Source organism: Schistocerca nitens, chromosome 5 (genome assembly GCF_023898315.1).
Source record: "Schistocerca nitens isolate TAMUIC-IGC-003100 chromosome 5, iqSchNite1.1, whole genome shotgun sequence".
Lineage (NCBI taxonomy): Eukaryota > Metazoa > Arthropoda > Insecta > Orthoptera > Acrididae > Schistocerca > Schistocerca nitens.
The window spans coordinates 862,333,885-862,349,759 of record NC_064618.1 but is presented as its reverse complement, the minus strand read 5'-3'; the positions used below and the strand labels follow the sequence as shown (position 1 = coordinate 862,349,759).

Below are 15,875 nucleotides of genomic sequence, written 5' to 3'. Positions count from 1 at the left end.
GAATAGAACGGGACGAATTGTAAATTCAATTGTATCACGCTCAACTTTGCGAAAAAGCAGGACACTGTAAAAATCCGTCCGGACCCCGGACAAAGAGCTAAAAAAGACGACATGTCCGGATTAATCCGGACGTCAGGTCACCCTAGGCATGTTTATTAAGATATGGCCACAAGCTATAACAAGTGTTCACGATGGTATTTGTCAGGGAGGTATCCGGACTCTTCCTGATCTGAAGGAAAGCATACGACGACATATCGCCCTGATTACACGGGATATGCCAAGAACAACTGTGGGCGACACCATTTTACAGATACAGCGTGCTGCCGAGTCGGGCTACCGTACTGAACGCATGTTGTGTCTTGTCATCATATCTTAATAAATGTGTCTGAGCCAACTTTATCACGTGTTTGATCGTTGCTCCCCTTTTCTTGCACACATTCTGACCCCTTACAGCCGCATATTTTCGCTTGGTGGCAGAATGTGGAACTATAATTTTTTTTTTTAGTATACGCCGCGAGCGAACAATGAATGGAGATACATGATATGTGGAATAATCGGGTCTACTGCCGGATGTTTGCGTCGCTCAGGCACAATATTTCGGCCACCTGGGCACAAATACTGGACATGATCCTCCAATACGGCAGTCTCAGGTAGCACCTGAAGAAGGCAACGAGTTACGTGTCCGAAATACTGTGCCAGAGCGACACAAACACCCGGCAGTAGACCCGATTATTCCACATGTCAAGATCTCGCCGGGAAAGCCTGAAGAGTTACAAGATACATGATGTTTCACTGACCTGTGATGTATACAGCACGCATTACAGCACTGGGAACGCCGTCAGTTTTGTAACCCACCCACTACATCCTGTTTTATAACCCAGCCGGTACATTCTGTTTAGACTTGCTGTAGAATCTTTTAACATAGCAGAAAATGCTGTGTTTACTTTGCACATTAAGATACTTAATACTGGATGAGTATGATCACGAACATTGTTTCGAATCGCAGGATAGCACCCAGTCTGTGAATAACCGACACACTCCTCGATATCGATTACAGTGGAAATGCTAGTCGCACAGGGTCGTGGGAGAAACCAAGTAGAATTTCCCGTGACCGGCCAGAGACTTTGACAAGCTCAAGCTCTGATTCGGGCTGCGGGCTGTCGTCGTGCGGCGGAGCTGGCGGCGCTACGGTCCGCACTCGACACCCACGCCGGCAAACAGTTTCAAACTTGAAACATCCTGGCAGATTAAAACTGTGTGCCAGACCGAGGCTCGAACTCGGGACCTTTGCCTTTTGCGGGCAACTGTTCTACATCTACATCTACATCTACATACATTCTCCGCTAGCCACCAAGCGGTGTGTGGCGGAGGGCACAATCCGCGCCAAAGTCATATTTCCCCGCCCCCCTCCCCCCCCCCCCCCCCCTCTGTTCCACTCGCGGATCCGGCGAGGGAAAAACGACTGTCTGAACGCCTCAGTACGAGCTCTAATTTCCCTTATCTTTGAATGATGCTGACTACGCGATTTGAAAGTTGGTGGTAATAATATATGCTCTACATCCTCGGTGAAGATTGGATTTCGGAATCTAGTGAGCAGCCCCTTCTGTTTAGCGCGTCGTGTATCTGCAAGTGTGTCCCACTTCAAACTTTCTATGGGATTTGCAACGCTCTCGCGATGTCTAAATGTACCAGTCACGACTCGACGCTCTTCTTTGGACCTTCTCAATCTCTTGAATCAGACCTAACTGGTAAGGGTCCCATACAGACGAACAACAAGACTGGACGAACTAACGTATTGTAAGCTATTTCCTTTGTTGAAGGACTGCATCGCTTCAAGGTTCTAACAATAAAAAGCAATCTAGAGTTCACCTTACCCGTTACTTGTGTAATTTGATGATTCTATTTGAGATCATTTCGAATAGTCACATACATGTACTAGACTGATGATACCGCTTCCAAAGACTGATCATTTATTTTGTTCCCAAACATTCATGGGGATTTTCGCCTTGTTATACGCAGTAGGTTACACTTACTAATATTGAGAGATAACTGCCAGTCCTTACACCACGCATTTATTTTCTGCAAATCCTCATTGATCCTACCATCTGAGGTACCCAAGCACGACTCACCACCCATCCTCACAGCTCTACTTCTGCCAATACCTCGTGTCCTACCTTCCAAACTTCACAGAAGCTCTCCTAAGAACCCTGCAGGAGTAGCACTCCTGAAAATAGGATAGTGCTACAAGGTTCGCAGAAGAGCTTCTGTGAAATTTGAGCGGTAGGAGACGAGGTACTGGCAAAGGCAAAGGTCCCTAGTTAGAGTCTCGGTCTGGCAAACAGTTTTAATCTACCAGGAAGTTTTATATCTACTGCAAAGTGAAAATTTCATTCTGGAAACATCCTCCAGGCTGTGGCTAAGCCATGTCTCCGCAGTTCTTTTCTTCCAGGAGTGCTAGTTCTGCAATGTTCGCAGAAGAGCTTCTGTGAAGTTTGGGAGGTGGGAGACAAGGTACTGGCGGAAGTAAAGCTGTGAGGACAGTTCGTGAGTTGTGCTTGGGTAGCTCAGTTGGTAGTGCACTTGCCCGCGAAAGGCAAAGGTCCCGAGTTGGAGTCTCGGTCTGGCACACAGTTTTAATCTGCCAGAAAGTCTCATATCAGCGCACACTCCGCTGCAGAGTGAAAATGTCGTTCTGGAGTTTTCAACTGCCACGTGTGACCGCGTTCCCTCGACCATGCTGAAGACGACTTTGCTTTTACACGCAGAGGCCTCTCACGAGGTGGGGACACACGTGGACGTGGGCTCACACGCAGGGTGCTTGCTTGCCCTCCAGGCTCTACGTGAAGAAGTGCCTGGGCTGCTCGGAGCGCATCGCCCCCGAGGAGCTGGTGATGCGCGCGCTGGACAGCGTCTTCCACGTGCGCTGCTTCGTGTGCGTCGTGTGCGGCGCGCGCCTGCAGAAGGGCGACCAGTTCGTCATCAAGCAGGGACAGCTCTTCTGCCGGCCCGACTACGAGAAGGAGGTCGAGATGCTGCAGGGGTACGCCCAGGGTGAGTGCGCCAGCCGTCTCGCACTGGCAGCTTGTTTGACTGTCGCTTACACTCCGCTGCACAGTGCAAGATTCATTCTGGGACCAAACAGCTGCTGGGACTATTGTTTACCGTGTCCTCCCTAGGACTAAAGTCTGATCCTGACAATGGGCGAACTTCGCTTAATGTTATTGTCGTAGTGCAGTGGTCGGCAAACACAGTACTCAACATAGCCAAATCTCAACAGTAGCCTACAATGATTGAAATTTATTTTGGGAGCCAAATTTTTTTAAACTTAAGCTATCTATTCCAGAATGAGATTTTCACTCTGCAGCGGAGTGTGCGCTGATATGAAACTTCCTGGCAGATTAAAACTGTGTGCCTGACCGAGACTCGAACTCGGGACCTTTCCCTCTCGCGGGCAAGTTCTCTACCACCTGAGCTACCCAAGCACGACTCACGTCCCGCCCTCGCAGCTTTACTTCCGCCAATACCTCGTCTCCTACGTTCCAAACTTCACAGAAGCTCTCCTACGAACCTAGGTCCCGAGTTCGAGTCTCGGTCCGGCCCACAGTTTTAATCTGCCAGGAAGTTTCTTAAGCTATGTAGGCTGGTGGGAATGGAAGACAGCCAACCAGTTGCAATAAATGGTGGTGAACACGGTCTCGACGGATTTAAACCCGTCTTCTTCAGAAGGACAGACAAACTTCACATTAGCAGTTCACTCAGTAAAAGCTGTCTGCACATGACACGTATCGGCAGTGGTCTGTACAGTGGCTAGGTAAAATAATGTGAACGGAGGTAGTAATGGGATGGTTGATCTTGACGGTCACACGAGTCGCGCTGGACTCTGCGTGTTCATTATGGACTAGGCGTCAGTGCAGGTTGTTTACGAGTAGTGCACTATTCGTATTTGCATTCAGAGGCCGAGGCTGACGTGCAGTGACTTACCTAATAGAGTTCCAAAGAGGGCAGATTGTGGTGGCCTGATTAGCTGGAGCATCAGTATCCAAGACGGCCAGCTTACTGAATGTTTCAAGAGCAACGGTTTCAACAGTCATTACAGCCTACAGAAAACGTGGAAGGACATCATCGTGTAAACGCTACGATCGCAGGTTCGAACCCTGCCACGGGCATGGATGTGTGTGATGTCCTTAGGTTATTTAGGTTTAAGTAGTTCTAAGTTCTAGGGGACTTATGACCTCATATGTTAAGTCCCATAGTGCTCAGAGTCATTTGAACCATTTTTTTGACAGATATCGTCGTACACTAACACGAACTGTGTCAAAACAACACAAAATTACGGTGGCTTAAGTGACTGCAGATTTCAATAGCCATGTTCGAGACCCTGTATCTATCGACGCTGTCCGCCGAGAACTGCATAAAGCGAATATTCATGGACGAGTTGCTATAGCGAAACCGTTAGTGACGACAACCAACGCCAAGAGGCGCAAAACAAGGTGCCAGGAGCGTAAATCCTTGACGGCTGATCAATGGAAATACGTCATATGGTCCGACGGGTCAACGTTTTCGTTATTTCCGACATCGAGCCGGGTTTACGTCTGGAGAACGCCAAAAGAAGCCTAAAATCCTGACTGCTTGATTCCAACGGGTAAGCATAGTTGTTCAAGTGTGATGGTGTGGGCAGCCATATCATTGCATTCTGCTGGTCCCATTATTACTTTCAAACGCTGTATTACAGCCAATGATTATGTAAACATTTTAGGTGATCAGGCGCACCCCACGATTCAAATGTTGTTCCCCAGCAATGATGGAATATTTCAGGACGATAATGCAGCCATTCACACAGCCAGGACAGTACAATCGTGTTATGACGAGCACGTAACTGAACTGCAGCGTGTTCCCTGGTGAGCAAATTCCCTGGACTTGAACATTTTCCAACCCTTGTGGGAGGTATTGGATCACAGACTCCGGAGCAGGTTTCCGTCTCCCTCGTCACTACAGGAGTTAGAAGAGGTTCTGATCGAAGAGTGGTATAACATTCCACTGGAGACCACACAATCATTACATGCCAGTATTCCAATAAGAATCGCAGTTGTATTACGGGCAAATGGGGGTCCAACCCACTATTAATGAAGCATTCCCAAGTAAGTACAGGTGATCAAATTATTTTGCCTATCCCATGTATGCCCATAGGTAAAAATTACGTTCCCTAGAATCAAGGACTTATCACACCAATGAAACGAATTACTTATAACCACAGACCATGTTAGAAGCAACATGCTGACTGAGGGGGAGTGGAGAGCGTGGCTACCAGGAAAACTAAATGGATTGCTAATGTGAAGTTTTTTTTTAACCTTCTGAAGAAGAACGGCTTAAATACGTCGAATCTGTGGTGAAGGTTATTTGCTAGCAACCATTTATTGCAACTTTCTATTTCCAGCTCTTTTGTGACCATTGCTGTAGTGCAGCCATGTTAAAAATACTATGTAGGTTGGTACATTGTTGTTCACTCAGTTAGGGTACTCCTGAGCTGGCTTTTGGTAAATACGTCCTCACTCAGACTGAGATACGTATCCTGGGATCGCCCCCTTCGAACCCTCCCATTTACACTCGTCTCGGGTAGACCTAGTTGTTTCGTCATCTCCCTTCGTTCACCCTTTGTGCTCAGACCCATTTTGAACCACCATTTGTGTTTCTAAGAACCATGTCGTTCGTTCGTTCTAAATACTGAACGGCCTTCTCAAGAATAAAAGCTTGAAATTTATGTTAGCAAGGAAGCGAAATGTTAAAAATTATGACACGCCTGACGTCGAAGCATTATCCGCTCCCCACTTTCGAAGGCATTGTCATAAGCAGCAAAAATGGTACGGATGGCGGCGAATGCACTTGGTCTGACTCCCGACAGAGAACGCAGTTACATCAACAGCCACGTCCAACGCCAGTTCTCAAAATTGACTCGGCCAGACCAAAACAGACTTCTGCAGATGGAGGACGAAGTTTAAATTGCACGGTATTGTTCATGCACGTGGTGTAACCGAAGAGCCGCATGTACCTCTCGATCCGCAGTTTGCCGACCGCTGTCGTAGTCAATTTTTTACTGAAGTATTGGCAATATTAGAAGCCTTGTTTTGGGAAAAAATAAAACTCGATGATGTCAAAATTGATGTAATGTGATGGACATGGAAACACTTTCCAGTTTCCAGAACTCCAGCAATAATTCTGTTGTTCACTGAGCCACAATCAACAGAGCTTTGTCGTGATCAGCACAACATTGGAACTGTGCTCCCTACAACTTTCCTCGATCAGAGTGACCCGTTGAAGTTTTCTGGATCATTAGATCATAACATTAACAACAAACATGTCAAAATAAAACATAAAAACGACAGACTGAACATCTTCATTTGCGTGAGCACCCAATATTCTCAAAAATTATCGCCAGACGCAAAGAAAGAGCATGAGATTGTAATTAAACACAGGGAACAAAGTGTCTTTAGAACTGGACGTAGCACAATGAACCATTTGCAGTTCGTGACGGAACAAAGAGTACGAGATAAGTGCCACCTTGTTTGGGATTCGTACATTCTGAAAAACCTTTTGACTCGGATTCTACCAAATGTGTTCTGACAGGCCCTGAAACACGAAAAAACAAATCAGTGATTCAACCCTCTATAAGTCGACGACAGTGCTGTTGCACCTCTGAGCAAGTACATCTGTCGGCTTATCGTGAGTCAGCGCTTAATCGGGGTTGCCAGTACACGCACTGCTGAGCTGAGAGTATTGACACTGCCATACGTTTTCTTCAGAGGCCCTGTACTTACTTCCTATATCGTCGCCGCGTGTTTCCGATAACAATACCGCCGGCCGCGGTGGCCGAGCCGTTCTAGGCGCTTCAGTCCGGAACCACACGGCTGCTACGGTCGTAGGTTCGTCTCCTGCCTCGGGCATGGATGTGTGTGATGTCCTTAGGTTAGTTAGGTTTAAGTAGTTTTCTAGAGGACTGATGACCGCAGATGTTAACTGCCATAGTGCTTAGAACCATTTGAAATTTTTATAATAATACCGTGCTGTACACATATTCTGAGCTCCCGCAAGGCGCTTACGAAAGTGGCCTTACTCCCTGGTGCAAAATATAGTGCTGGACCACTCAGTAGAATGTGTCCTACTTGAGCACGGTGTTACTGCATTTGGCCTCCCGTGGCCGTTACTGCAAACATGTGGTGACGTTACAGTAAACATGTACAGCAGTGACTAAGGAAAACACTCGGACCGCGAGTGCTTTGAGGACACTTGTGCATGTATTATCAACTGGTTTAGCATGTCCTCGTGAAATATCAGACAAAGATTCATGAGCGCCCTCACTCACCGATGGAATGACATTGTGGTCGAATTACACGTCAGTACTAGAGCTCCTATTGGACCTGATAAGAGTAGTGAGAAATTAAAAATAGAAGTATGAGAATAATGGATAGATTTATGAAGGGAATAGTCAGGCTAAGGAAGAAAACAAAAAGCATATTTCAGGGAACAGACTAGAGTACAGAACGTAAGTATAGCGGTAATGAAAATGAAAGCGACTGGTTCAAATGTTCAAATGTGTGCGAAATGTTATGGGACTTAACTCCTAAGGTCATCAGTCCCTAAGCTTACACACTACTTAACCTAAATTATCCTGAGGACAAACACACACACACCCATGCCCGAGGGAGGACTCGAACCTCCGCCGGGACCAGCCGAAAGCGACTGGGTGTGACATGTTGCTAGAAGGGTAAACAGTAGATGAAACGTACAAGATCTTTGCTGCATTCCAAGATATCAGAAAATACCAACACTACTCCCATGGCCGGCCGGTGTGACCGAGCGGTTCTAGGCGCGTCAGTCTGGAACCGCGAGACCGCTACGGTCGCAGGTTCGAATCCTGCCTGGGGCATGGATGTGTGTGATGTCCTTAGGTTAGTTAGGTTTAAGTAGCTCTAAGTTCTAGGGGACTGATGACCTCAGATGTTAAGTCCCATAGTGCTCAGAGCCATTTGAACCATTTTAACACCCATGTGGAATGTGGTGGCTAGATGACATTAGAAGATATGCCACAGTTGCGTGGAACCTGTAACGCATGGAAAAAGTGTACAGGATACGTTTGTCCGGCAGTGGATGTGAAATGGCTGATGATGTTGTGAGGATGATGATGATGAATTAGGATTTAATGCATGTTAAATATATACCTGTGTCCCGCATCTGTGGAAACATAGTTTCATGTTGTATTCTAAAAAGTACGTTTCACATATTCCGCATGACTCTCCTCTGATCATGGAGTCCAGTTTCATTTGTCACGTAGCTGTATCAGCAGTTCTCTGTCTGCGGCTGCCGTCATGATATTGCGATTCGCACTTACCTCGAGCGTTAGATAAGTTTCTATGTCGACAGTGGTAGCTTTCCGCTTCACAAATCGCTACCTGCCAGTACGTCAGTTAATTTTAATTTTTCATTGGCGTAACGAACAGTAATTTAGACAAGTGCAATCTGTTTTAAGACATCCTACTTCACTTACTCAATCCAAAAGCATTTGCTCTATTATGAAAAAAAGTTAATGATTATTAAGAATTTCTATTGGAGAAATCAAGAAACAACTGCTATTCGTAACTCGTAAACCGACACGAGACAGTCGTGTGGGAAAAAAACGAAGTACTGACGAAAACGATAATACCACAACTTTCAGATACTCAGAATTACTACTGTGCATAGCTGCAGAAGGTTTGTCCATTGCAGCGGTGTATAACCTCACATTCAAAGTACACAATGCGATGTTGAAAGGCCTGACATGTATATTACTATATTTCCTGCCCTTTTTCATTAAGTGATGTATAATGCCCGCCCTGTTCTCCATGACATTTAGGAGGATATTTCTTATATAACCATCACACGACCGTATCTAAAAGTGTTCAAGACTGTACTACTAAATTATAAAATTGAGTGCACACCAGATCAAAGGCAATGTTTTTCGGGAAAGCTACGTGTAATTTCCAGCACATGCCTTATACCGGAAAACATTGCGTATTGTTTTCTTAAGAACTCAAAAAATGGCTCTGAGCACTATGGGACTCAACTGCTGTGGTCATCAGTCCCCTAGAACTTAGAACTACTTAAACCTAACTAACCTAAGGACATCACACACATCCATGCCCGAGGCAGGATTCGAACCTGCGACCGTAGCAGTCGCACGGTTCCGGACTGCGCGCCTAGAACCGCGAGACCACCGCGGCCGGCTCTTAAGAACTGCATTGAGGTAACTATTCCATCTGTTATTCAAGATATACGGAAGGTGAAATACCGCCGTACTGCGAGGAGAATACACTGTTAAAATTTCAAAACAGGCGAGTGCTGACTGGTGTGAATATTAGCGAACCATCAGTTTGCTAAGTCATGGTTGCAACCATGAATTATTTACAGAAAAATTTGAGCACTGAAAATTTCTGTAACCACGTCAGCTCATCCCATTGCTCTGCAGAGGCCATGTAAATGAGTCGATTTAAAGAAGGGTAGCACTTAAGCAGCTGAAAAAAAATGGTCCAAATGGCTCTGAGCGCTATGAGACTTAACATCTGTGGTCATCAGTCCCCTATAACTTAGAACTACTTAAACCTAACTAACCTAAGGACATCACACACATTCGTGCTCGAGGCAGGATTCGAACCTGCGACCGTAGCAATTCTGCTGAAAATACGGAGCTGAAATCCGTCTTTCATCCAGGAATAATACTGTTACTGTTTTTGCAGAAATGATCCGTAGCTACTGTGTTGTCCCGACACTAGAGAGTGGAATGCATTTTTTGTGGAGATGAGTGTCAGAGTCCTCACTCGACGGACGCAGGGCGGTTTGTCCATTTTGAGCAACGTGTCTATCCTGTCTATCGCCGCTGACAACCGCTGACGTCCCATCAGTCACAGTGGGGAACGTAACTGTAACAGAGCGAGCAAATCCAGTGATTTATAGGCGTGCGATGGACGCAGGAATGATATGGAACAGCAAAAGAAGTCGCTAGTACCATCTAGCCACGAGAGTACAATCGCACAAACAGCAGAAATTATATTCACTACATATTCAACAACCTAACACCACAATAATGTTGTATAAATTTCATTCCTCGTTTGGTTTCAGAATTTGTATTTTACCTTAACTATAATACCTTTAGTTTCTTCGTTCATATAATTTAAATACGAAATTCTGGTATTTGTTTATTTCCAATATTTCATTCCGCTGTTTGATACACATATTATGAGAACCTTCAGTTATTGCTATACAAAAAAATGGTTCAAATGGCTCTGAGCAGTATGGGTCTTACCAGCTGAGGTCATCAGTCCCCTAGAACGTAGAACTACTTAAACCTAACTAATCTAAGGACATCACACACACCCATGCCAGAGGCAGGATTCGAACATGCGACCGTAGTGGTCGCGCGGCTCCAGACTGAAGCGCCTAGAACCGCTCGGCCACAACGGCCGGCTATTGCTATACATCTGAATCTGCATCTATATATAGATACTCCGCAAGCCACCGTAGAGCGCGTGGTGGAGGGTACTCTCTACCACTACCAGTAAATTCTCTCCCTGTTTCACTCGCAATAGAGTGAAAGAAAAACGACTATCTGTATGCCTGCGTATGAGACCTAATTTCTGGTATCTTATCTTCGTGGCCCTTACGCGCAAGCCCGCATCTCGTGGTCGTGCGGTAGCGTTCTCGCTTCCCACGCCCGGGTTCCCGGGTTCGATTCCCGGCGGGGTCAGGGATTTTCTCTGCCTCGTGATGGCTGGGTGTTGTGTGCTGTCCTTAGGTTAGTTAGGTTTAAGTAGTTCTAAGTTCTAGGGGACTGATGACCATAGATGTTAAGTCCCATAGTGCTCAGAGCCATTTGAACCTTACGCGCAATGAATGTTGAAGGCGACAAAATCGTTTTGCAGTCAGCTCAAATGCCGGTTCTCTAAATTTTCTCAGTAACATTTCTCGACAAAAACGTCGCCTTCCCTCGAGGGATTCCCATTTGAGTTCCCGACCATCTCCGTAACACCTCCGTGTTGTTCGAACCTAACGGTAACAAACCTAGTAGCCCACCCCTGAATTGCTTCGATGTCTTTCTTTAATTCGACCTGGTAAACTCGAGCAGTACGTAAGAACAGATCGCACCGGCGTCCTACATGCAGTCTCCTTCAGAGATGAACCACACCTTCCCATAATTCTCCCAACAAACCAAAGTCCACCATTCGTTTTCCCTACCACAATCCTCACATGTTCCTTCCATTTTATATCGCTCTGCAACGTTACTCTCAGATATTAACCGACCAGACTGTGTCAAGCACGACACTGCTATTGCTGTGTCCAAACAACACGGATTTGTTTTTCCTACTTTTCCGCATTAACTTAAGTTGTTCAACATTTAGAGCTAGGTGGCACTCATCACACAAACTAGAAATTTTGTCTAAGTCATGTAGTACCCTCTACAGTCAATTAACTTCGACACCTTATCGTACACTACAGCACCATCAGCAAACAACCCCAATTTGCTGCCAGCCCTGTCCGCCAAATCATTTACGTGTATTAATTGGGACACTCCTCACAATACCCTAGTCTCTGACGAACATTCACCGTCGAGGGCAACATACTGGGTTCTGCAACTTAAGAAGTCTTCGAGCCACCTACATATCTGTGGACCTGTTCGATATGCTCGTACCTTCGTCAACAGCCTGCAGTGGGGCACAGTGTTAAATTCTTTCCGGAAATCTAGAAATATCCATAGTTCGCAGTATATCTTCTGAGAAAGGAAAAAGATGCGTTTCGTACGAGCGATGCTTTATAAAATTGTGCTGATTCGTAGACATAAGCTTCTCGGTTTCGAGAACATTTATTATACTCCAACTGAGGATATGTTCAAGGACTCTGCAGCAAAACAATGTTAGGCATTTTGGTGTGTAGTTTTTCAAGTCCGTTCTTTTGCCCTTGAGGTGCATTCAAGTTCTAAGGCCTCCGATTTTTTTTCTAATTAACTACTCACCCGAAATCGATGAAACTGGCGTTACTTCTCGACGTAATCGCCCTGCAGACGTACACATTTTTCACAACGCTGACGCTATGATTCCATGGCAGCGGCGAAGGCTTCTTTAGGAATCTGTTTTGACCACTGGAAAATCGCTGAGGCAATAGCAGCACGGCTGGTGAATGTGCGGCCACGGAGAGTGTCTTTCATTGTTGGAAAAAGCCAAAAGTCACTAGGAGCCAGGTCAGGTGAGTAGGGAGCATGAATAATCACTTCAAAGTTGTTATCACGAAGAAACTGTTGCGTAACGTTAGCTCGATGTGCGGGTGCGTTGTCTTGGTGAAACAGCACACGCGCAGCCGTTCCCGGACGTTTTTGTTGCAGTGCAGGAAGGAATTTGTTGTTCAAAACATTTTCGTAGGATGCACCTGTTACCGTAGTGCCCTTTGGAACGCAATGGGTAAGGATAACGCCCTCGCTGTCCCAGAACATGGACACCATCATTTTTTCAGCACTGGCGGTTACCCGAAATTTTTTTGGTGGCGGTGAATCTGTGTGCTTCCATTGAGCTGACTGGCGCTTTGTTTCTGGATTGAAAAATGGCATCCACGTCTCATCCATTGTCACAACCGACGAAAAGAAAGTCCCATTCATGCTGTCGTTGCGCGTCAACATTGCTTGGCAACATGGCACACGGGCAGCCGTGTGGTCGTCCGTCAGCATTCGTGGCACCCACCTGGATGACACTTTTCGCATTTTCAGGTCGTCATGCAGGATTGTGTGCACAGAACCCACAGAAATGCCAACTCTGGAGGCGATCTGTTCAACAGTCATTCGGCGATCCCCCAAAACAATTCTCTCCACTTTCTCGATCATGTCGTCAGACCGGCTTGTGTGAGCCCGAGGTTGTTTCGGTTTGTTGTCACACGATGTTCTGCCTTCATCAAACTGTCGCACCCACGAACGCACTTTCGACACATCCAGAACTCCATCACCACATGTCTCCTTCAACTGTCGATGAATTTCAATTGGTTTCACACCATGCAAATTCAGAAAACGAATGATTGCACGCTGTTCAACTAAGGAAAACGTCGCCATTTTAAGTATTTAAAACAGTTCTCATTCTCGCCGCTGGCGGTAAAATTCCATCTGCCGTACGGTGCTGCCATCTCTGGGACGTATTTTCAATGAACGCGGCCTCATTTTAAAACAATGCGCATGTTTCTATCTCTTTCCAGTCCGGAGAAAAAAAATCGGAGGCCTTAGAACCTGAATGCACCTCGTACAAGAGTCACCTGCGCTTTTTCCCAGTCGCTTGGACTCTGCGTTGGGCGAGAGATTCGCGATAAATGCAAACCAGGTAAGGGGCCAGTCCCGTAGAGCACTCTTCGCAAAAACGAATTGGAATTCCGTCTCCACCTGGTGACTTGTTTGCTTACAACTCTTTCAGTTGTTTCTGGTGTACTTGGGATGCTTATTACATGTCGTCCATTCGGTAGTCTGTTCGATGGTCAAATGATGGTATGTTTGTACGGTTCTCCTGCTTGACGATTTCTTTATCTGTTATTGGGCTTTACACTGTACAGACACACGTTGTTAAAAACAACAAGGAGATATGTAGGAACAGACACTGTCTATGTATGGGAACATTCCAATGCAGCTTACTTGACGCGGGTAAGATTCTAACCTTTGGTAAGCAGGTGAAGGATGAGGCAGTTTCTCGTAACAACTGTGTACCAGCTCGAAATTTCTTTCATTCAGTTTGAATTACAGGAACATGCGAGATAAAAATTCACCAATTCATGCTCCAAGCTAACACCTACCAAAAAGATAACTGTACTGCTTATTTATGCTCAAACTAGTGGTTTCTGCATTGATCCTTGAAAGACGTGTGAAATAATGTTGTACAGTTCATATTACAGTTACATTGCCGTAATTTTCGACATAGGAAGTGGATGAGTTAAGATACTGAGCTACTGGTTCAGATCACGGAATGGCTTTAATGTGTTTTATGTGTTTCAAACCGACACAGATGCCGTGACCAAAAGGCCGTGCTAGCTTACCACTGGCTACCGCTTCTACCTGCCAAAGTAGTTCACTTCAGATACTCCTACTCAACTAGTGAAAGACTGTAATACCTTCAGTAATCGATCACTTGGTACAGGGTATCTTCAAAATATGCTTGCGAGCCGGAATATGTGGAAGAAAGGAATGTTCTTAAAGGTGGCCCAGTGATGAGCAGCTTTCACACTTACTCTCTAATCTGGTTCAAATGGCTCTGAGCACTATGGGACTCAACATCTTAGGTCATAAGTCCCCTAGAACTTAGAACTACTTAAACCTAACTAACCTAAGGACATCACACACACCCATGCCCGAGGCAGGATTCGAACCTGCGACCGTAGCAGTCCCGCGGTTCCGGACTGCAGCGCCAGATCTCTAATCTGGAATCGACGGATGTGGCACAGTTAAATTTCTTGTTGTTCTTGTGGTCTTCAGTCCAGAGACTTGTGTGATTCAACTCTCCATGTACTGTATACTGTACAAGCCCCTTCATCGAATAATTACCGCAAACTACATCCTTCTGAATCTGGTTACTGTGATCACCTCTTGAGCTCCCTCGGTTTTTACAGTTTTTACCTGCCCTCCAATACTAAATTGGTGATCCCTTGATGCCTCAGAACATGTCCTATCAACCGATCCCCTCTTCTAGTCAAGTTGTGCCAAAAATTCCTCTTCTCCCCAGTTCTCTTCAGTACTTTCTCATTAGTTAGGTTATCTACACACCTAATCTTAAGCATTCTTCTGTAGCACCATAATTCGAAACCTTCTATTCCCTTCTTGTATAAATTAGTTATTGTCCATGTTTCACCTCCGTACATCGCTACACTTCATACTAATACTTTCAGAAGAGCCTTTCAGACACTTCAATCTATACTCGATGTTAACAAATTTCTCTCCTTCAGAAACGCTTTTCTTGCCATTGCCAGTCTACATATTACATCCTCTCTACTTTGACCATCATCAGTTATTTTGCTCCCCAAATAGCAAAACTCCTTTACTACTTTAAGTGTCTCATTTCCTAATCTAATTCCCTCAGCATCACCCGACTTAATTCGACTACATTCCATTATCCTGTGCCGGCCGGTGTGGCCGTGCGGTTCTAAGCGCTTCAGTTTGGAACCGCGTGACCGCTACGGTCGCAGGTTCGAATCCTGCCTCGGGAATGGATGTGTGTGATCTCCTTAGGTTAGTTAGGTTTAAGTAGTTCTAAGTTCTAGGGGACTGATGACCTCAGTAGTTAAGTCACATAGTGCTCAGAGACATTTGAACCATCCATTATCCTCGTTTTCCTTTTGTTCATGTTCATCTTATATCCTCCTTTCAAGACACTGTCCATTCCGTTCAACTGCTCTTCTGGATCTGTATCTGACACAATTGAAATGTCATCGGCAAACAGCAAAGCTTTTGTTTCATCTCCATGGATTTTAATTTCTACTCCAAATTTTTTTTTTTGTTTCCTTTACTGCTTGCTCAATTTACAGACTGAATAACAACGGGGAGAGGCTACAACCCTGTCTCACTCCCTTCCCAACCACAGCTTCCCTTTCATGCCCCCTCGACTCTTATAACTGCTATCTGGTTTCTGTACAAATTGTAAATAGCTTTCGCTCCCTGTATTTGACCCCTGCCACCTTCAGAATTTGAAAGAGATTATTCCAGTCAACATTGTCAAAAGACTTCTTTAAGTCTACAAAAGCTAGAAACGTAGGTTTGTGTTCCTTATTCAATCTTCTAGGATAAGTTGTAGGGTCAGTATTGCCTCACGTGTTCCAACATTTCTACGGAATCCAAACTG

At 45.4% G+C, this 15,875-nt stretch overlaps 1 protein-coding gene across 1 annotated transcript in view; it reads left to right on the top strand.

Annotated features, from left to right (window-relative positions):
• Positions 1-555: 555 nt before the first annotated feature.
• LOC126260767 (LIM homeobox transcription factor 1-beta) overlaps positions 556-15,875 on the top strand; it is a gene marked incomplete at its 5' end in the record, with an annotated part of 258,963 nt that continues 243,643 nt past the window's right edge. Inside the window, 3 exons of the mRNA XM_049958105.1 lie at positions 556-572; positions 1,120-1,131; positions 2,834-3,051. Of these exons, the coding sequence (XP_049814062.1) occupies positions 556-572; positions 1,120-1,131; positions 2,834-3,051 (247 nt within the window). The remainder of the gene's footprint in view (positions 573-1,119; positions 1,132-2,833; positions 3,052-15,875) is intronic.